This window comes from Chiloscyllium plagiosum, unplaced genomic scaffold, assembly GCF_037043375.1.
Source record: "Chiloscyllium plagiosum isolate Xiang-an unplaced genomic scaffold, Cpla_swu_hap1 HiC_scaffold_16, whole genome shotgun sequence".
In the NCBI taxonomy this organism is placed as follows: Eukaryota; Metazoa; Chordata; class Chondrichthyes; order Orectolobiformes; family Hemiscylliidae; genus Chiloscyllium; species Chiloscyllium plagiosum.
The window spans coordinates 17780656-17803281 of NW_028270154.1; the positions used below are offsets into that span (position 1 = coordinate 17780656).

Here is a 22626-nt window from a genome sequence, read left to right on the forward strand (position 1 = left end):
ATCTATATCTGGTGTGAAATAATTGCATATCCAATAGTTTTTAACTTAATCGACACTGTTGAGTGTAAAAAGCAAAGGGTATTATTCATCTGGATAGAAACATAAGACCTTTATAAAATAATTGCCTTGCTAAGTGTTTTGTTTGTGGTTGAAATACTTGGTTCATATATAGGTTGATGCTGGGTTAAATTACTTAAGGTTAGATTGATATCATTGATTATAAGATCACATTACATGGACATCATGAAGCAATTAACAAATTGCTTTTTTTGATTGAGAAGGACTATCTTGTTTCACTTTTTGAAGATGTCTGTTAGCTTCACCTCTCTTACCACCACCCCCATCACCACCACCTTCTGGTCCACCAGTGTGAAGTGGTTAAAAGGACAACACATGATAGTGTTTCCCAGTGTTATAGAACAGAATAGACCTTCAATTCAACTGATCCATGCTGACCAAGTTTCCCAAACTAAATCAGTCTCACTTGCCTGTGTTTGGCCCATATGCCGCCAAATATTTCCTTTTCATGTACGTATCTAGATGTTTTTGGAATGTTGTAACTGTACCTGCATCAAATGGTGGTTCATTTCACATCCGAGCAACCCTCTGTTGAAAATGTCCCTCAGATCCCTTTTAAATCTTTCTCGTCTCACCTTAAAAACATGCCCCGGGGGTTTGAACTCACCAACCCTAGGAAAGAAACTTTGGCTATTCACCTTATCTATGCCACTCATGATTTTATAATCCTCTATAAGGTCATCCTCAGCTTCCCATGCTCCAGGGAGGGAAGTCCCAGCCTATTGATCATGGTGCTTCTCCTCATCTGAATACTTTAACCTGCACACTCAAGATTACTGGCATGAATATTAAGGAGAAACCAGGAGTAGGTCTGTTTGCTGCAGCAGTAAGACCGTTCTTTGCTGCTTAAGCAGAGACTGAAATTAAATTACACCAGCAAAATTTGAAGAGCCTCTGATGACGAACTTTATCACTGTCACTATATTATCAATAAGGCTAGTTGAAGTGACTTGCATAAATGCATTTCAGGAGAAGCTAGATAGCCTTGGGGTATGAAAAAGTAAGGAGTCATGCTGTTAACGGATGAAAAAGTGCAGAGGTCGGCTTTTTAAAAGTTAGCTCATGAGAACACGGTGGCTCAATGGTCAGCATTGCTGCATCAGCACCAGGAAACCGGGTTTGAATCTAGCCTTGGATGACTGTATGATGTATGCATGTTCCCGACCACCCCCAACCACTCCATCGTGTCTCCCATGGGTTTCCTTTGGGTGTTCTGCTTTCCTGCCATATCCAAAGATACATAGGTTAGGTGGCTTTGCCATGGTAAGTTGCCCTGTAGTATAAAGGGATATGCAAGCTAGGTGAATTAGATTTAGATATGAGCACAGGAGGTATGGTTAGTAAGTTTGCAGATGACACCAAATTTGAAGGTGTAGTGGACAGAGAAGAAGGTTGACTCAGAGTACAACAGGATCTTGATGAGCCAATAGCTGAGGAATGGCAAATGCAGTTTAATTTGGATAAATATGAGGTGCTGCATTTTGGGAAAGCAAACCGGGATTGGACTTGTGCGCTTCACAGTACGGTCCTGGGGAGTGTTGCTGAACAAAGAGACCTTGGAGTGCACGTTCATAGTTCATCGAAAGTGGACTCGCTGATAGATAGGATAGTGAAGAAGGCTTTTGGTATGCTTTCTTTTATTGATCAGAGTATTGAGTACAGGAGTTGGGAGGTCATGTTGCGTGTGTACAGGACATTGGTTAGGCCACTTTTGGAATGTTTTGTGTGATTCTGGTCTCCCTCCTATCAGAAGGATGTTGTGAAACTTGAAAGGGTTCAGAAAAGATTTACAAGCATGTTACCAGGAATGGAGGATGTGAGCTATAGGGGTAGGCTGACTAGGCTGTGGCTGTTTACCCTGGAGCATCAGAGGCTGAGGGATGATTTCTAAAATCATGAAGGACATGGATAGGGTGAATAGCCAAGGTCTTTTCCCTGGGTTGTGAGAATCCAGAACTAGAGGACATCGGTTTAAGATGAGAGGGGAAAAATTTACAAGACCCAAGGGGCAACATTTCAATGCAGAGGATGGTGTGTGTATGGAACAAACTGCCAGATAAAGTGGTGGAGGCTGGTACAGTCACAACATTTAAAAGGCATATAAATGGGTATATGACTAGGAAGGATTTTGAGAGATATGGGCTAAATGCTTGCAGAAAATATCTGGTCAGCTTGGACGGGTTGGACCGAAGGGTCTGTTTCTTTGCTGTACATCTCTAAATGGGTGTTGGCTGCATGGGAAGCACTTCATAGGATCGCTGGAGAAATGATGGGCTGAATGGCCTCTTTCTGTCTTGTAGAGTTCTATGATTCCGTAACATCATTCTCAAAACCAGGGTGTTTGGTGTCCATCTGTAGTTACCCTTAAAACAAAAGTAAACTGCCTCCATGTAGTCCATTCAGCGAGGTTAGTTTGAAGCTTTTGGTCTGAATGGCCTTTTTGCTACCTACATTGTGCAGTAACTATCTCTAATCATTGAAGCTGTCAATTACTGTGTTTTCTCTCTTTAGTACTTACCTGCAAATATATTGTACTCTTGAAGGATTTATGTAGCTTTTGAGGAATCTGTATTGTATCAGACAGTTTAAGATCCATGAGCCTGGAGTGTCAAAAACACCGGTTCCTTTGAGGGAAATCCATATTAGATGACTGAAATGTTTGCTATGAAGGAAATAAATAATCTGTACTGATAACAAATTTTATTTCAAATATATCCACTACAGAGGCCACTCTCACTAGGAATACTGACTGAGGATGCAACAAACTTGGAAGTTAAAGACTGACTGTAGAAATTTTGTAAAATGCATGATCCTGTTTGAATTAACACTTTGTGTCATTCTATGCTGTTTCTTTGAACGTTGTAATCTGTAAGTCAACTCTTGCTCCATGTACACCTTCATGTTTTTCCCTCCGCTAACTGACTCTTCAGAACATCAGAGGAGCTCTGATCTGTGCTCAATATCTTATGCAATGTCCTTTGTGCAAATGGTTTGTGTGCATGCAGAGCTCCTCCACTCCTTCTGTTTTGTCCACCCCTTTTTGCTCTTTTTCTATCCCCGCTTTGGTCACTCGGCAGCTCCCAACCTGGTCAGAAGACTCATCAAAGACTGTTGAACTTTAAACTTATTCCTTTATTTTCCTAGTTTAAACTGCAAAAGACTTCAATGTAAGCTGTTACCTATTTCTTTACTTCACAGGATAGTAGAAAAGTAATGCTGAACTTTTTAACTCACATTTTTCTTAAACTTTGAAAATAAGCTGTTTTTGTTACCTAGGCACCTAAGATGGCACCATGTCTGGTGGCATTATACACTTTTCACTGTATTCTTGCACTTAAGTACACTTGATGATAGAATCTAAAAAAGAATCCAAACATCTACACATCACTGTCTTACTATCCTTCTGGAAATTGCACGCACTTTAAAGTTGGAACAAGAGTTTTCCACATTTAAGTTGTATCACTCCTCTAGCAGTAAAGGAATTCTCACATTTAATAATGATCTATTACATTTGTCTTGAATTTCAGCTATTCCAGGGAACTGATGAGCAGCTTCGGGACAAGTACCTCAATCACCAGAGGACAGTGATTGAAAAAGAGAGACGACTGACTGATCATCAGCGTGAGCTTGATCGGGTAAACCAGAGGTGCCAGAAACTCAACCGACAGAAGTCAGAGATGCTGGTTGAACAGGGTACCAGAAAAGTCATTTTCACTTTTGTAGTTTGCACAAAATGTCTCAATTTTACAAATTCTACACTAAACTTATTCTGGATATGCGTACACATTATTGATGACCTCCAATAGTCAGTTTTGCACGTTTTACTGTTTCACTTTTTGTACCATTGACATCAGCTTGCTAGTGAATTGCAAACCATCCTTTTGTCTTCCCTGATGTGGAATGCAGAAATCCTTTGTTATAATAGGAAATCAAGTTGTATTTCTGAGTGTCTTGATTGGAAAATAGGACAATTGACAACTCCTCTATAAAAGTACAATAGTGGTCTGTGCATTGTCGAAATCAAACCAGTAATTAGTTGCAATCTTGTGCACGTATTTAAATGATTGTTAGTTGATATATTGCCTGTTTCTTTCACTTGTTCTTTCCTGAGATACAGATATTGGAGGTGAGGTTTATTGCGCGTCCGAAGTTACCTTTACACTTCATAGGGAAGTTGGGAGTCAACCACATTATTGTGGGTCTGAAATCACCATATAGACCAGACCACTTAAAGATGGTAGATTTCTCTCTCAAAGGACATTGACAAACTAGATGGATTTTTAATGGCAATTACTGATTATGTTATTGTCCCTTACATGCAAAAACTGCCAGCACTCCCATCTCATGAATGAATAATTTAAAAATATAAATTTAGCAGTTGGTGGGAATCTCAAAGCTAGTCTGTGGTGGGATTTGAATCCGTGTCCCCAGAACATTAGCATTGGAGCCTCTGGATCACCAGTCAAGTGACATTACCACTAAATCATCATCTTTTCCATATATGGGGTGGCAGAGGAAGGAAATCAAGAATTGACTCCTAATATTCTGATTACTGTTCATTTTAATTATAGATGCTTGAAAAATGTGCCTGTTGGTAAGTTCTCAATCAATGCAGTGACTTTACTCCTGTAAGTAAATGATATTTTGAATACGTCTGATTCTCCTTCATTTTCCTTGCGTTTAGGACGACTTCAGCTCCAGGCAGATCGGCAGCAGGAGAACATCAAAAAACGCGATTCTTTAGTCCACTCTCTAGCAAGGCATCTTGAACTGGATGGTTATGAAAGGGCACCATTCAGCGATCGCCAGTATGATAGTTTCTGTCGTCAAATCGCAGCTAGATTAGGCAGTGAGGAAGAATCGGCCAACCAACTGATGGTGAGAACTTTCTTTTTAAGCAAAAGTATATGGCTCACCTAACAGTTCTCTGGTTTGCACCAATGGTGTTAAATGGGACTGTTTCGGGAAAATGTGACACAACAGCAGGTGATAGTCCAAAAGTTTTATTTGGAAACACTAGTTTTTGGAGCTCTGCTCCTTCATGACAAACTAGATGGATTTTTTATGGCAATTACTGATGATTTTATTGTCCCATATGAAACTTGTTCGTGAATTGCAAACCATCTTTCTGTGTACCCTGATGATGAATGCTCCTTTGCTCCTTCATGAAGGAGCCGCGCTCCAAAAGCTAGTGCTTCCAAATAAACCTGTTGGACTATAATCTGGTGTTGTGAATTTTAACTTTGTCCACCCCAGTCCAGCACTGGCTCCTCCACATCATGGTGAAAATGTGGACTGTCCTGCTGAGCCAACCTGTGCTGTGATTGGCTTCTGGATGTACTTTTGGAAGACAAGGTCCTAGTTTTACTGAACTTACCAACTGTATAACTGTATTCTGTTGTGGTCAGGCAGTTGAGCCCCCCACCAATTTGTAGACAACATTGAGCTAAGAAAGTACAAATTGAAAGCTTACAATTTTCTTTGAATTATTTCGCTTTAGAACAACCACAACCAAACTTATATTTTTTAAATTTAAGTTGAATGTCTTGCAGAATGTTTACTCTTTCACCCATTATCACTGAAGTAGATTATCTGCTTCATTATCATGTGCATCTATTGATTGCCAGGTTTCCTGCGTTACATTACATTAAATTACAAACAACTGCATTTGAAAAGTAAAACATTAGCTATGAATTGGCGAGGAGTCCCTTAACATTGTACAAAGTGCATTTTTTAACGTAAAATATCTTATGGTCTACTTTTGAGTCAGATTGTAAAATAGCGTTCAACCTGTGGACCTTTTAGGATTTTCAGATTTACAGATGTGGCAAGGTATTTGCCTACAATTGGATCCTGAGCCCGTTGCTGCCTTCATACACCCAACATGAATTACTGCAAACATTCAAAACATGCTTGTTTTAATAGGGAGAATATGCAGCAAAAGAAGCAACCAAGCAGCGGCAGATTGATGAGCTTAGAGATACAAAGACAGGACTGGAGCGAACAATTGAACTTAAGTCGGGCATTCAGCGAAAGAGACAGGATGAGCTGAAGAATGTTAAGTTGGAACTCCAGCAACTGGAAGGGTCTTCCACTAGATTGCAAGAATTGGACCAGGAACTCAACAAAGCGGTAAGGCAGCAAAGGAACTCCAACTTTCACATTGTTCCTTCCACCATCCAGATAAACATTGTAGGGGCTATAGATTCCTGAATTTAGCAATGTTTGAGGCAGGACTGCGGGAGTTTTACACTGCCAGCAATACCTTTGTTTCAATGAGACTTTAAGCTGAGGTCTTGTGTGGCATCTGAGGTACAAATAAGATTTCCTGGTACCACATTGAAGGTGAGCAGGAGAATTATCTCCTGTTCTGTGGACTATGTAGCCCTGAATCATATTATAAAAGCAGAACATCCGGCCGTTGTTGTTATAGTTGTTTGATGGATTAATGCAGTCTGCAACTTTGCTGTATCCTCGATTAAAATAATGATTGCACTTCCCAAGTGCATAATTTGCACATTCGATTGTGGTGGAAGGTGCTATATAAACGCATTATTTTCTATATAGAATACAAATATGATCCTATGTGTGAATTCACTTGTTAGTAGGAAGGAAAGTACAGACAGTGGCATGGTGATTTGAAAGAGAGGTAGTTAAAATCCTGAAAAGAACAACCAAAAGATCTTGAATAGATGTGCAACCACTTTTGCCAAGAAACATTGTTGAATGAGAGGATTAATTTGACTGAACTGTTATCTGTTCATTGTCTGATGGTTCCAGCTCAAGGACTTAAACAAACAGCAGACAGCAGTGTGGTAATTTGCTGATAATGATCAAAATTAATCAATGGGCAATCCATATATTTCTGTTTTGAGTGTTGAACTATAATACTCCCACTCAGTACTGCCTCAGAAGTTTCTAAGTTGAACAATCTGTAATACTAGTATCCAGATGCAATTGCTCCCTTGTGGTTATATGACTTACAAACTTGTTCTTCAGTCAAACATATAGCAAGCTTTACATTATGCAGTTATCTCTGGTGGAAGTCTGTATTCATAGCAAGAAGATTCAAATTGAATTACAACAAAGAACAGTACAGCACAGGAACAGGCCCTCTCAAGACTCCTCCGACACATTTTGCCCTTGCATATTAAAAATGTCTTCACCTACAGGATGTGTAACCCTCTGTTCCCTTCCTATTCATGTGTTTGTCCAGGTGCTTCTTGAATGCTGCTATTGTGTTAGCATCCACCATCATCTCTGGCAGTGCACTCTAGGCACTCACCCTCGGTGTGAAAAACTTGCCTGACACCTCTATTTTAAAGTGTCCCCCCCCCCCCCCCGCCCCCCCACTCCGGAACTGGTCTCCCCTAATAATTGATCCCTCCTCCCTGGGGAAAAGATCACACTTTCCACACTATCCATGCCATTTATAACCTGATAAACTTCTTTCTGGTTGCCCCCTCAACCTCCTGTGTCAAAGTGAAAACAAACCTGGTCTAACCAACCTTTCTCTATAGCTAAACATCCCCCATACCAGGCAACATCCTGGCAAACCTTTTCTGTACCCTCTCCAAAGCATTCACATCATTCTTCATCATTTCATAGTAATAGAAGCAGAAGTAGGCCATTTGGCCCGTCGAGCCTGCTCCGCCATTCACTAAGGTCACACTGATCTATCCATCGTGTCAATTTCTCCTACCTGCATTATTCCCATAATCCTTAGTTCCCCTACTATGCAAAAACACATCCAGCTTTGTCTTGAGTATATTTAATGATGCTGTCTCTACTGCTTCCTTGGGCAGAGAATTCCATAGATTCACTACTCTCTGGGAAAAGCAGTTCCTCCTCATCTTTGGCTGAAATCTACTCCCTACTAATTTTGAGGCCATGTCCCCTCACCCTAGTCTCACCCACCAGCGGAAACATCTTTCCTGCCTCTAATTTATCGATCTCTTCCATAATTTTATGTCTCTGTATGATACCCTCTCATTCTTCTCAATTCCTAGCGAGTACAGTCCCAGGCGGCACAACCTCTCCCCATAGGGTAACCCCCTTATATCTGGAATCAGCTTGGTGAACCTCCTCTGCACCACCTCCAAAGCCAGTATATCCTTCCTCGAGTAAGGAGACCAGAGCTGCACACAATACTCGATGTGTGGCCTCATTAACACCTCGTACGATTGCAGCAGAAGCCCCCCCCTTCCCTGAAATACACCCTCTTTTGAAAGCCAATATTCTGTTTGCCTTTCTGATTATCTGTTGCACCTGCAAATCATGTACGAGCGCTCTTTAGTCCCTCTGCACAATGTCATGTCGCAATCTTTCACCTTTTAAATAATATTCTGATCTACTACTTTTACTTCCAGAGTGGATAACCTCACTTTTACCAACATTCTTCTCCATCTGCCAGACCTTTGCCCACTCACTTAACCTATCTAAGTCTCTCTGCAAACCGTCCACATCCTCTACACAGTTTTCCTTTCCAGTCAAGTTAGTATCATCAGCAAACTGGGATACGTTACTCGGTCCCCTCTTCCAGATCATTTGTATATTATCATGAACAGTTGCGGGCCCAACACCGACCCCTGTTGCACCCCCCTCACCACTGATCTCCAACCAGAGAAACGCCCATTTATCCCAACTCTCTGCTTTCTGTTGGTTATCCAGTTCCTTGATTCCATGCTAGTATATTCCCCACAACTCTATGCATTCTTACCTTATGGAGGAGTCTTTTATGTGGCACTTTATCAAATGTCTTCTAGAAATCCAACTATACAACATCTTCTTGTTCTCCTCCCATCCTCCTATCAGCACTTGTTACATTCTCAAAGATTCCTGAATCCATGCTGTATCTGCCTGATGGAACCCTTTCCATCCAGATGTCTCACTGTTTCTTTTTTAATGATAGCCTCCAGCATTTTCCCAACTACAGATGTTAAGTTGTGTGGTGACCAGAACTGTATGCAATATTCTAAGTGTGACCTAAATAAAGTTCTATAAAGCTGCTGCATAACTTGCCCTTCCTTATACTCAATACCCCTTCCAATGAAGGCAAGCATGCCATAGACCTTGTTTTTTTACTGCCTCATCTACCTGTGCTGCCACCTTCAGTGCTCTGTGGACCTGCATACCCAGATCCCTCTGCTTATCAATACTCCTAAGGGTTCTGCATTCATTGAATAATTTCCACCTGCACTTGACCTTCCAAAATGCATCACTTCACATGTGTCCGGATTAAACTCCATCTGCCATTTTTCTGCTCATGCCTCCAACTGATCTATTTCGTGCTGTATCCTCTGACAATCCTCCTCATTATCTGCAACTCCACCAATCTTTGTATTTTCTGCAAACTTACCAATTAGACCAGCTCCGTTCTCCTCCAAATCCTTCATATAGACCACAAACAGCAGAGGTCCCAGCACTGATCCTTGTGGAACACAGCTCGTCACAATATCCATTCCGAAAAGCATCCTTCCACCGCTACCCTCTGTTTCCTATGACTAAGCCAGTTCTATCTCCATCTTGCCAGCTCACCTTGATATCATGTGACTTCACCTTTTGTACCAATCTGCCATGAATGCTGACTGGATCAGACATCTCTAGTGCTATTTTGATCAGGAAAACAATTTTAAAAAAGTTTAATAAACCTTAGAAAGGTACTGACTGAGCAACTTGTTGTGTGGACTTTGTGGTGTGGTTAGAGAAGGCAGCAGGGTCCTTCGTGAGTTCATCACCCTCAGAACAGTAAGGTGTAAGAGTTCAGTCAAGGCTTCACATCTACTGATCTTCCCTACAGCTGTGTGACTCAGGTTATTGACTAAGTGATACACTGACAGATTATTGCCTTTAAGCCAATTTTATTCCATGACGTTCCTGTGAAGTGGGATGATTTATTGAAAGTGCAATATAAAAATATGTTGTTGGAAAGAATTACCCTGACCTACCTCTGTCTGCCAAAGATGCTGAATAAATTTTCATTTTGACTAAGCTATGTCAGCTATAGCCTGTTGGACTAATGACAGTGACCCTGATGTATGTAAAATTTGAGTACATACCTCTGTGTGTTCATTACATTGAAAACTGCATCAACAGAGTTCAATGGAAATGCATCTGCCAGGAGGCTAGAAGGCAAGTCGTGGAGCATCTCCATTGAAACACCTGTAACATGGTAGGGCTCACTGGAAATGACCAGTGAATGTATGTTTTAGAGAGGGTTAGAATTTGAAGTGAAAAATGTGAAACAGCAGAGAAATAGTTAAAGCTGAGGAACGAAATATCTAGGTTTACACCTGTTTCGACACCCATTCATAGAATGCAACTGTCGTTTATGGGAAAGGAAGTATAGAATTAAATAGTGATGCCAAAGTTGCAAATAATAGAAACAAAAACAGAAGTTGCTGGAAAAGCTCAGCAGATCTGGCATCATCAGTGTAGAGAAATCAGAATTAATGTTTTGGGTCCAGTGACCCTCCTTCAGAATGGCTTGCGGATAATAGCTTGCTTTCTGGTCCTTTTTCTAACATCTCCAGTGAACAGACCCCTAACTGTTTCTGGTGCCTTTGTGACTTCTCACTTGTTCCTGAATTTATTGGCTCTTCAGGAGCATGACCTCGACCGTGCAGAAAGAGGCAGCAATGTGGACAGCCTGAAGGCTGAACTGGCGAATCTGCTAAATGAGAAGGGAGCACTAGACAAGTCCTTGAAGAAACTCGATCAGGAAATGGAGATGTTAAACTTGCACACTACGGCCAGAACTCAGATGGAAATGCTGAAAAAAGACAAGGTAAATGGGTGTGTACCTTTTGTCCATCTGTTTCACTTTTGCTGTGTAGATATTTTTAATTAACCTTTTCTGGGTTGTAATGACTCACCTCTGGAGCTGATGGAGCTTAAACCCAAGACTCCTAGCTCAGACGTAGAGACATTACCACTGCACCACAAGTGTTTTCTGCTTTGTATGGTTATTTAATTGTTCTACAGTTAAATTGTAGTAATCCAGGAGTGTGTCTATCATGTGTCTGTAGAGCTATAGAAGGTGGATGAGATCAGAAACAAATATTTCTAATCAGTATTTACTGTAGAGAAAGACATGAAAGTTAGGGAACTCAGACGTAAATATTGATGTCTTGAAAATAATCCGTATTTCAGAACAGGAGGTGTTGTTCTTAAATTGTATAAAGATAGATAAATCCCCAGGATCTGATGAAATATATCCCAAGATATCGTGGGAGGCTAGGGAAGAAATCACTAGCAGAGATAGTTGGATCATTGATAGCCATGGGTGAGATGATGGAGGATGGTTAAAGTTGCACCATTATTTTAAAAAGGCTGCAACGAAAACCCAAGGAACTACAGGCTGGTGAGCCTGATGTCAGTAGTGTTTAAGTTGTTGGAGGAGATTTCAAAACATGGGATTTACATGCTTTTGGAAAGGCAAGGACTGATTAGAGATAGTAAGCATGACTTTGACGGAGGGAAGTTATATCTCTCAAACTTTAAGGTTTTAAAGAGGTGACAAAAAAAGATCGAAGGCAGAACTGTAGACGTTGTGAACAAGGGCTTTTGCAAGGTGTTCAACAATGTTCCACATGGTAGACTGGTTAGCAAAATTAGATCATATGGAATTTAGCAAGAGCTAGCTAATTGGACACAAAATTGGCTTGACGGTAGAACACAGAGTGGTGGTGGTAGTAGAGTGTTGCTGTTTAGACAGGAGGCCTGTGACAAGTAGTGTGCTGCAAGGATTGGTGCTTGATCCACTGTTGTTTGTCATTTATATAAACAATTTGGATGAAAATACGGGAGGCATGGTTAGTAAATTTGCAATGACACCAAAATTAGTGATGTAGTGGACAATGAAGAAGGTTATCTCAGAATATAATGGGATCTTGAACAGCTGAGCCATTGGGCCAAGAAAAGGCAGATGGAGTTTATTTCAGATAAATGTGAGGGGTTGCATTTTAAGACAAACCAGGACAGGACTTAAACAGTTAATGGTAGGGCCCTGGGGAGTGTCGTCGAACACACAGGCCTGGGAGTGCAGGTGCATAGTTCCTTTAAAGTGGTGTCACAGGTAGACAGGGTGATGAAGAATGCATTTAGCATGTTTGCTTTCATTGGTCCAAACACTGAGTACAAGAGTTTGGTTATCATGTTACAAATGTGCAAGATATTGGTAAGATCACACTTAGAGTACTGAATACAATTCTGTTCGCCCTGCTATAGGAAGGATGCTTATTAAACTGGGAAGAGTACAGAGAAGACTTAGAAGGAAGTTTCCAACTCTGGAGGGCTTGAGTTATAAGGAGAGGCTGGATGAGCTTTCTTCGCTGGAGCATAGCAAGCTAAGGGGTGACCAAGTAGAGGTTTATTCGCAACACAGTGGCTCAGTGGTTATCACTACTGCCTTACAGTGCCAGGGACTCTGGTTTAATTCCAACCTCGGGCTACTGTCTGTGTGGAGTTTGCATGTTCTTTCTGTCAGTTTCCCCCCATAGTCCAAAATATGCACAACCATGCTAAATTGCCCTAAGTGTCCAAGGATGTGTAAGTTAGGTAGACCATGAATGGGATATAAAGAGTTAACAGGGATAGGGCAGGGGGGGTGACTCTGGGAGGGATGCTCTTCGGAGAGTCAGTTTTGGGCCTAATAATCTGTTTCCACACTGTAGGGATTCTATGAAAATCATGAGGGGCATGGATAAGGTGAATAACCAAGGGCTTTTTTACTATGGTGGGAAAGTCCAAAACTAGAGGGCATAGGTTTACGGTGAGAGGGGAAAAGTTTTAAAGGAACCTGAGGGGCAATGTTTTCAACACAGGGTATGGTGCATGTATGCAGAATGAGTTACCAAAGGAAGTGGTAGAGGCAGGTACAGTTATAACTTTTAAATGACATTTAGACAAGTACATGGATAGGAAAGGTTGAGTCGGGCCAGACGCAAGAAGCTGAGACTAATTACGTTTGGGAAACCATGTCTACAATAATATGTCAAAGGAACCTGTTGTGTTGTGAAACAATTGAAACACATGTGACAGACAACTAAGAAACGTCATGGTCTTTAATCATCATCTGAATACTAATGTGGTTTCTGACACTCTCAGGTACTTCTTGTATTGTTTGGATGACTTAATTTATATTAAATACAAAGGTTTGCTGAGCTCTGCATCAATCAGGGCGTTTGCCCTTACAAATTTAAGGAGTGATTTAATTAATATTTTCAAGATATTAAGGTGAGCAAATAGGATTCAAAGAAACTGTTTCCACTTGTTTTCGAGTCCTTAACTATGCAACACTATTTAAGAATTAGAAGCATTTATTTTTCTTTGAGCACTCCTGTGGTGCAGTGGTTGTGTCCCTTCTTCTGAGCCAGGAGACCCAGGTTTAAGGCTCGCCAGTTCTAGTGTGCATTAACACATCTCAACAGATTATTTCTAGCCAGACCTTTTGGGAGTGAAACAGGGGAAAACATCATACAGCAGTTATAGATGTCTGGAACCTTTTCTGCAAATGACATTTGGTACTAGATCGATTTGTTAATTTTAAAACTGAGATTGATAGGTATGTGTCAATGAAAGGTATAAAGTGAGCTAAGAAAAGGTAAGTGTTTGGAATTCCATCTCAGAGGAGCTATGTTATGATTATGTGGTGTAGCAGGCTGGAGATGATAAATGAACATTGACTTAGATAACAACAAGTATGAGCAAAAATCGAAGTTGCTGGAAAAGCTTAGCAGGTCTGGCAGCATCAGTGAAGAGAAATCAGAGTTAATGTTTCAGATCTGGTGACCCTTCCTCAGAAATGATGGTAGCTAGGAATAATGTTGGTTTATATGCAGAAGACAGGAGGGGACAAGGAGTAAACAATACACAGGGACAGAGCCCCCAGAGAGAGAGAAAAGAATAGTCGGTCAGACAAAGGAGTAGATAACGATCTGGCTGGGCGGGTGAATAGCTGTTAATGGAAACTGTTAGTGGCCAACAATAGGTAGTGTGTAATGGCAAACTATGTGATAACAAGGCCTGGTGTGTGGGGTTGGGGGCCAGGACATAGGGGAGTCCAGGCCTTAAAATTATTGAACTCTGAATTGAGTCTGGAGGGCTGCAGGGTCCCCAGTTGGAAAATTAGATGTTGTTCTTTCAGCTTACACTGAGCTTCACTGGAACACTGCAGCAAGCCTGAGACAGATGTTGGCCAGGGAATTGGGTGATTTGTTAAAGTTACAGGCAACTGGAAGCTCGGGGCCTTTTTTGCGGGCAGAACATAGGTGTTCCTCTATATTGGGGAAACCAAGTGTAGACTGAGTGACCGCTTCACAGAACACATGTACATTCTGTCTGCAAAAAAGACCCTAAGCTTCCAGTTGCCTGCTACTTTAACACACCATGGTGTTCTCTGGTCAACATCTTGGTCTCAGGCTTGCTGTAGTGCTCTAGCAAAGCTCAGTACAAACTGGAAGAACAATACCTTATGTTCCACTTGGGGACCCTGCAGCCCTCCAGGCTCTATATTGAGTTCAATAATTTTAGAGCCTGAACTCTCCAATGTACCCCCCCCCCCCCCCCCCATCTGCACCAGGCCTTGTTATCACACAGTCTACCATTACGCACTACTTATTGTTAGCCATTAATAGTTATCACACTTCTATCCACTCCTTTGTCTGTGCCAACTGTTCTTCTTTCTCTTCGAGGGGGCTCCATGTTTACTCCTTACCCCCCAACCCTATCTTGCTATAAACCAACATTTTCCATCAGTTCTAAGGAAGGGTCACCAGACCAGGAATATTAACTCTGATTTCTCTTCACAGATGCTGCCTGACCTGAGTTTTTCCAGCTATTTCTAATTTTGTTTCTGAATTACATCATCTGCAGTTTTTTTTAAAATCAAGCCTAGTTAGTTAGTGAAATATACTGTTGTTGCAATACCTAAAGGTAAGCATATTTCCTTCAATAACATATTTTAAAAATAGAGAACCTTTGAGTTGAGTCACTCACTACTTTTGTGATTATTGGTCTGTTGAAAATCTCTCTCTGGACTCTAATTGATGCTAATCTCATAAATCGTCCGTTAAAAGAGCCGCAAAGAGCCAGAGTTCTTCCCCCTTCATGGCCTCACTTCTGTCTTCACTTGGAATTTGGCTGTTAGTGAAACAGGTTATTTTAGTAGGTTTCCTGGGATATTGAAGATTTCAGCAGTTTAAATAGATGAAACTCAACAAAGAGCTGGAATGCTATTTTTCAGGGTCAATGGCTTTCTTGCTTGGTCTGCCAAGAACTCGTGGTTTCTTCACTTCGGTTCACTAAGACCTGCCTTGGTGCATCCTTACTCAGTCTTTCCTCGGAGTCCCCTCTTTGTTCCAAGCTATCTTCCAGAGGCCAATGTACTCAAGTTGTTTTAATCAGAAATTGCTGGAAAAAAGTTCAGCAGATCGGGTAGCATCTGCGGAGAAAAAGCAGAATTAATAAAACTGGTCATTGGACCAAAATGTTAATTCTGCTTTCCCTCTACAGATGCTATCAGATCTGCTAAGTTTTTCCAGCACTTTCAGGTTTCCAGCATTCTCAGTTCTTTGGGTTTTTTTGCTTTAGTTGTTTTAATCAGCGTTAAATTGGCAGGTGTGGAGGCCAGGTGAAAGTGAGGATTGCAGATACTGGAGATTAGAGTCGAGAGTGTGGTGCTGGAAAAGCACAGCAAGTCAGGCAACATCCGAGGAGCAGGAAAATTGACGTTTCGGGCAAAAACCTTTCAAGCTTGAGTTGAGCACTGAGCTGAATTATTTTTTCTGTTTTAATGCCCTCTGTATTGATGCCCAAGCTTAAAAGTCTGGGATAAATTCTGGTGAAAAATAGTATGTTGATCAAAAAAGAATTGGGAAAAAGAATATTATTGACTTTTTTTAATTTCAGCAACTTGACGCCACGTTATTTGATTGGACCATTGAACCTTTTCCCCTTGTTTTACAGATGAACTGAATCTCCGAAGCTATGGCTTTTTAGTTATTCTCTCTGCATTACGTTTGCACAAATTACTACTGGTGAATTTTTTTTTAATGTTTCCTCATGCTTATGCAAACTGGAAATCCATTTGTTTCTGTCAGGCTGACAAAGAAGAACAGATCAGGAAGATTAAGTCAAGGCGCAATGAGGAATTGGTCTTGCTGTTGGGGCATTTCCCAAACAAGAGACAACTGGAAGATTGGCTTCATACAAAAGCCACAGAGATCAATCAGACCAGAGATAAACTGTTTAAGATGAAGTAAGTACTGACATTTGAAGCTACAGTTATTTTTCATTTGTCAAGTTGGGTGCAGGTATCATGTAACTGTATAAGTTGGTTATATATATCACAGTATTTCCCACTGGCTTGAAGGGTGGTTATATCTCATGGGCATATGTGACTATTTGCTTTGAATGTGACTTTGAATATTTGAGGTATAACTCATTCTCATTGAAATTGTCTTCAACTTGACCTTTGTTGAATATAGAATCTAAATTGTGGGAGATGATAGCATAGTGGTAATGTCATTGGACTAGTGATCAAGAGACATGGGCTAATGTTCTGAGGATCTGGGTTCAAACTACAGCATCTTTTCAAAGTTGACTTCAATCAATAAAGATCTGGAATATGAAGCAAGTCTTATTGTTGGTGACCATGAAGCTATCATTGTTTCTTCTAAAAGCCTGTCTGGCTCATGAATGCCCCTTCAGGGAGGGAAATCTGTCATCTTTACCTAGTCTGACCTACATGTGATTCCAGACTCTTAAGTGCCCCCTGAAATGGCCAAACAAACTATTCAGTTCAGTGTCCAGTCCATAAAATAACAAAAAGAATCTTGCAATTGTACAACTTCTAGTTTCATCATTAGCCAAATACTAATGTCCAATTATTGCTGTTTCCAAAGCTCAAGTTGTTTCCAACACAATATGTTTCTTTGGGACCATTTTGAAAAGATACCGGACGTTTTTAAAAAAAATCTCACGCAAACTCTAGTTTGAGAAGGTACTTAAAGTAATTTATTAATGGGATTCCCGCACTTCAAATGATGGGATTCATCAGGAAGCATTAAATACTTCCTGCAATGATAATAGCAGATTTTTCTTCTTAAGTAATTTTCATTCTCTCAGTGGGTGAGGTGTTGCCGAGCCCTCTAAAATCAACCTTGTAACAGTTGAGAGAGATTGATCGACGTTTCGGGCATAAGCCCTTCTTCAGGAAGGGCTTATGCCCGAAACGTCAATTCTCCTGTTCCTTGGATGCTGCCTGACCTGCTGCACTTTTCCAGCAACACATTTTCAGCTATGATCTCCAGCATCTGCAGTCCTCACTTTCTCCTCCAGAGATATTGATCACCTGGGAATATTAATCCCACCTTGTCTCTTCTGAAATGCATTTGTTGTGAAAGGTCATGAGTGCTGCCATTGTGTTTTATACAGCATTGTCAATCATGGATGCCTTCCCTCGAATAAATTGCTGTAATTTAAACCCTTAAGTAGTTGGTGAATTGTTTAAACTCACTTCACAGGCCATCCAATGAGTTTAGAGCCTGATTGTTTCATTGAAAAATTGGAGTTCTGAACTGACCTCGAAAGCATGCCAATTGATGGCAGTGTCAAATCTGGTGTTTTGGTGATGCATTCTTGGATCTTGACTATTTTAAAGTGTATTTACTCTTTAATTATGTGGTATAATTCATCCTCTGGTGAAAACGAAGTGATCCATGGCCAAATGCCCTGGCCCTTGTGAAAAATATTGAGCAAAATGAGGAGTTGAGGAATCATTGCCTCAGATCTTGTATTTCAAAGGATCCTTTAATTATCCACTCCCTCCCAAATAAACAATCTCTGGAAGCTTGAACAGTGGAGAATGTTGATGGAAAGCTGTACATTGTCAATATTTCACGTGTATTTCCAAAGCTGTTATATTTAATAATTCCTGTATTTGACCAACAAAAACATTCCGCTGATGTTACTGGGAGAAATGGAGACCATATTGGAACTGCGACCTGAAGGAATGTAGTGGTATTGCAATCCTTTACATTAAAATAAATGAAATGCAACTGTTGAGAAGATACTTCCAATTCTTCATGAAGTCCAGATAATCTTCTGTAGTGTAGTGAGACAGTTATTGTTTTGCAGAGGTAGAGGCTTAATGCCATGTAACGTGTTCTATATTATCAGGGACACCAGTTTGCAGCGATGTGAATTAATTCGATTTTTAACCTGGTGACATGTGAGACTTTGTGGATCAACTGCCATAGAATTTGGGAACGATTCTGAGCTATGTCCACACTAAGAGGGGGTGGATGGTTGGATTTGGATGGGTACTTGGGTTTGGTAACAGTGGGGCAGTGGGAATCTGGGAGTTTTATGGGAGACATGCCAGAGGGCTCATGAATTCTCAGTTCTGGAGAGGAATCATCATGGACTCAACATTCACCCTGTTTCTCTTTCCACAGATGATGCCAGATCTGCAGTTTCTCCAGCACTTCAGGTGTTTGCTTTAGATTTCCAGCGTTCATAATATTTTGTTTTCACTTAGCTAGTGGTTCCCCACCCATGTCCTCCTGGGAGCTGAGGGTCAGAGGTTTAATGATGAAGTCATAGAGATGCACAGCACAGAAACAGACCCTTCGGTCCAACTCATCCATGCCAACCAGATATGTTATCCTAATCGAGTCCATTTGCCAGCACTTGACCCGTATCCCTCTAAACCCTTCCTATTCATATACCCATCCAGATGCTTTTTAAATGTTGTAATTGTACCAGCCTCCACCACTTCCTGTGTCTACTCATTCCATACACACACGGCCCTGTAGTTCTGGACTCCTCCACCCCAAGGAAAATACTTTGTCTATTTATCCTATTTATACCCTTCATGATTTTATAAACCTCTATAAGGTCACCCCTCAGCCTCCGCCGCTCCAGGGAAAACAGCCCAGGCCAATTCAGCCTCTCCCTTTAGCTCAAATCCTCCAACCCTGGCAACATCCTTGTAAATTTTTTCTGAACCCTTTCAAGTTTCACAACATCCTTCTGATAGGAGAGAGACCAGAATTGCATGCAATACTCCAAAGGTGGCCTAACCAATGTCCCATACAGCTGCAACATGACCTCCCAGCTCCTGTACTCAGTACTCTGACCAATAAAAGAAAGCATACCAAACGCCTTCTTCACTATCCTATCTACCTATGACTCCCCTTTCGAGGAACTATGAACCTGCACTCCAAGGTCTCTTTGTTCAGCAACACGCCTCAGGACCTTACCATTTAAGTGTACAAGTCCTGCTCTGATTTGCCTCTCCAAAATGCAACACCTCACATTTAACTAAGTTAAACGCCATCTGCCACTCCTCAGCCCATTGACCCATCTGATCAAGATCCCATTTTATTCTGAGGTAACCTTTTTTCGCTGTCCACTACACCTCCAATTTTAGTGTCAACTGCAAACTTACTAACTATATCTCCTATATTCACATCCAAGTCATTTAAATAAATGACAAAAAGCAGTGGACCCAGCACCGATCCCCATGGCACACCACTGTTCATAGGCCTCCAGTCTGAAAACCAACCCTCCACCACCACCACCTTCTGCCCTCTACCTTCAAGCCAAATAACTACTTCTCCCTGTATTCCATAAGATCTAACCTTGCAAACCAGTCTACCATAAGGAACCTTAAAGCATTGTGAGCAAGTTTGGGCCCCATACCTCAGGAAGGACGTACTGGTCCTGGAGCGGTTCCAGAGGAGGTTTGAGTATGATTCCAGTATGAAAGGCTTAACATATAAGAAACATTTGAGAACTCTTTCTACACTCGATGGAGTTTAGAATTTCTAATGGAAACTTGTAGAATACTGAATAGCCTGGACAGAGTGGACATTAAGAAGATGTTTCCATTGATAGGAGAGGCGAGGACCCAAGAGCACAGCCTTAGAATAAAGGGAAGACTCTTTAGATCAGAGATAAGGAGAAACTTCTTCAGCCAGAGAGTGGTGAATTTATGGAATTCATTGCCACAAAAGACTATGGAGGCCAGGTCATTGAGTATATTTAAGACAGAGATACGTTCTTGATTGTCAAGAAGATCAAAGGTTATGGGGAGAAAGCCAGAGAATGGGTTTGAAAAATGTATCAGCCACAATTGAATGGTGGAGCAGACTCGACGGGCCAAATGGCTTAATTTCTGCTCCTTTTGTCTCATGGTCTAAGACCATGAGAGATAGGACCATGGTAGGCTATTCAATGAGATCATGGCTATCTGAAAACCTTGAAATTCCACTTTCCTGTCTTTTCTCCATAACCTTAATTTCCTTCCTTGCATTGAATACTTTATTGATTCCGTCTTGACAGCTCTCTGTGGTAAAGAATTTCACAGATATGCAAACCTCTTGAGCGAAGAAATTACTCCTCATCCCTGTCCTAAATGTGTGACCCCCTTTCTTGAGAATATGATCTGTGGTTCGAGACTCTCCCAGAAGAGGTAACAACCTTTCTGTAACTACCATCTCAAGTCCTCGAAGAATCTTGTGTTTTTCTGAAAAGTCACCTGTTATTCGTCTATATTCCAAAGAAGTGAGCAAGCTTCTAGGTTCTGGGCAACAATCTGATTACTTGAAAAGTATACAGGAGAGCATTTTATGTCAATATGTGGATGACTCTACACGGAACTATGCAGTGCTGGATCTAATTCTAGGGAATGAAGCTAGACAGGTGCTTGAGGTGACAGTGGAGGGGGGGGAGCATTTTAGTGATAGTGACCACAACACTGAATGTTATGTTTTTTATGGAAAAAGAAGAAGATAGCCTGCAACAAAGGCATTGAGATAAGACAGACTTTGTTAAAATAAGCTGAAAATGTGTTGCTGGAAAAGCACAGCAGGTCAGGCAGCATCCAAGGAGCAGGAGAATCGACGTTTCGGTCATGAGCCCTTCTTCAGGAATAAGGCAAGGCTTTGGCTAAAATAGACTGGGAACAGGCTACATGACAGTAAGTCTACAGCGGAAAAAGTGGAAGGCTTTCAAAAAGGGGAGTACAAGCCTTAGGATTAAATGTAGGAGCTACAAGCCCAGAGAATCATGAATGTCTAGGACGATATAAAAAGGAAAAGGGAGGTATATAACCGATACAAAGGGAACAAAACAACAGAGGCACGAAGGAGAATAAGAAGTGCAGGGGGAATCTCAAGAAACCATTTAGGAGAGCAAAAAGGAAAGCATGAGAAAACATTGGTGGGAGAATTAGGGAGAATCTGAAAATATTCTCCAAGTGTATCAAGAGGACGATAATAAGCAGGTAAAGAATACAGCCCATTAAGGTGGGCAATCTTTTCATGAAACTGGAGAACGCAGTGTTAAAGGAGTACTTCACATCTGCCTTTACTCAGGAGAAGGGGTATGTAAGTACAGCATTTGAGATAAGAGACTGTGAAATTCTTGGAACAGATTTATGAAAGAACCGAGGGTGTATTGGAAGTTTTAGGGAATTTAAGAGTGGACAAATCTCCAGGTCCAAATGAGTTGTATCTCAGGCTGTTGTGGGAGATGAAGGAGGAACTTAGGGGGCTAACCAAATTTTCAAATCATCTGTGACAACGAGGGAGGTGCCAGATGACTGGCACTTTATAAGAAGTGTGGGGGGAGATAGGCCAGAGGACTATAGACCAATAAGTCTAACGTTAGTATCCCACTGGAGAAAATAGTGAAGGAGAAAAATAATCTCCATTTAGCGAAGCATGATTTGATTGGGGATAGTGGACATGGCTTTGAAACTCGGTCAATGAGACTCGAGTTTCATCCCTGTATTACCCGAAGGCCAGTGGAATATTTTGAGATGACTAAGCGTTTGGATGAAGGTAGAGCAGTTTATGTAGTTTATATGGATTCCGACAAGGCCTTTGCCAAGATCCTACTTGGGATACTGATAAAGAAGGTAAATGCTCATGGGATCCAGGGTAATTTGGCAAGATTGATCCAAAATTGGCATAGTGAAAGTAGTTAGATTAGATTAGATTAGATTACTTACAGTGTGGAAACAGGCCCTTTGGCCTAACAAGTCCACACTGACCCTCCAAAGAGCAACCCACCCAGACCCATTCCCCTACATTTACCCCTTCACCTAACACTACAGGCAATTTAGCATGGCCTATTCACCTAACCTGCAAATATTTGGACTGGGAGGAAACCAGAGCATCTGGAGGAAACCCATGCAGACACTGGGAGAATGTGCAAACTCCACGCAGACAGTTGCCTGAGGCGGGAATTGAACCCAGTCTCTGGCGCTGTGAGGCAGCAGTGCTAACCACTGTGCCACCGTGCCACCCAGAGGGTGGAGGGTGGTGGTGAAGCCTGTTTATGTCAATGGAGCCAGATGTGCCACAGCATGCCACAGGGATTGGTGCTGGTTCCATTATTGTTTGTGATCTTCACAAGTCAATTCAATGAGAATCTGGAAGGATGATAATTAAGTTTACGGATGACAAAGATTGACTGCCTGGTTGACAGAAGAGGAGGGTGATAGGTGACAGGAAGTTATAAATGGATTGGTCAAAT

The 22626-nt window shown here is 41.3% G+C and overlaps 1 protein-coding gene across 4 annotated transcripts in view; it reads left to right on the forward strand.

The window, feature by feature from the left end:
- Positions 1 to 22626, forward strand: part of rad50 (RAD50 homolog, double strand break repair protein) — a 152783-nt gene that overhangs the window by 46040 nt on the left and 84117 nt on the right. For all 4 annotated transcript variants that reach the window (XM_087995185.1, XM_087995186.1, XM_087995187.1 and 1 more), the window contains 5 exons: positions 3606 to 3771; positions 4763 to 4956; positions 6004 to 6210; positions 10682 to 10864; positions 16179 to 16336. In XM_087995185.1, coding sequence (XP_087851311.1) covers positions 3606 to 3771; positions 4763 to 4956; positions 6004 to 6210; positions 10682 to 10864; positions 16179 to 16336 — 908 coding nt within the window. The remainder of the gene's footprint in view (positions 1 to 3605; positions 3772 to 4762; positions 4957 to 6003; positions 6211 to 10681; positions 10865 to 16178; positions 16337 to 22626) is intronic.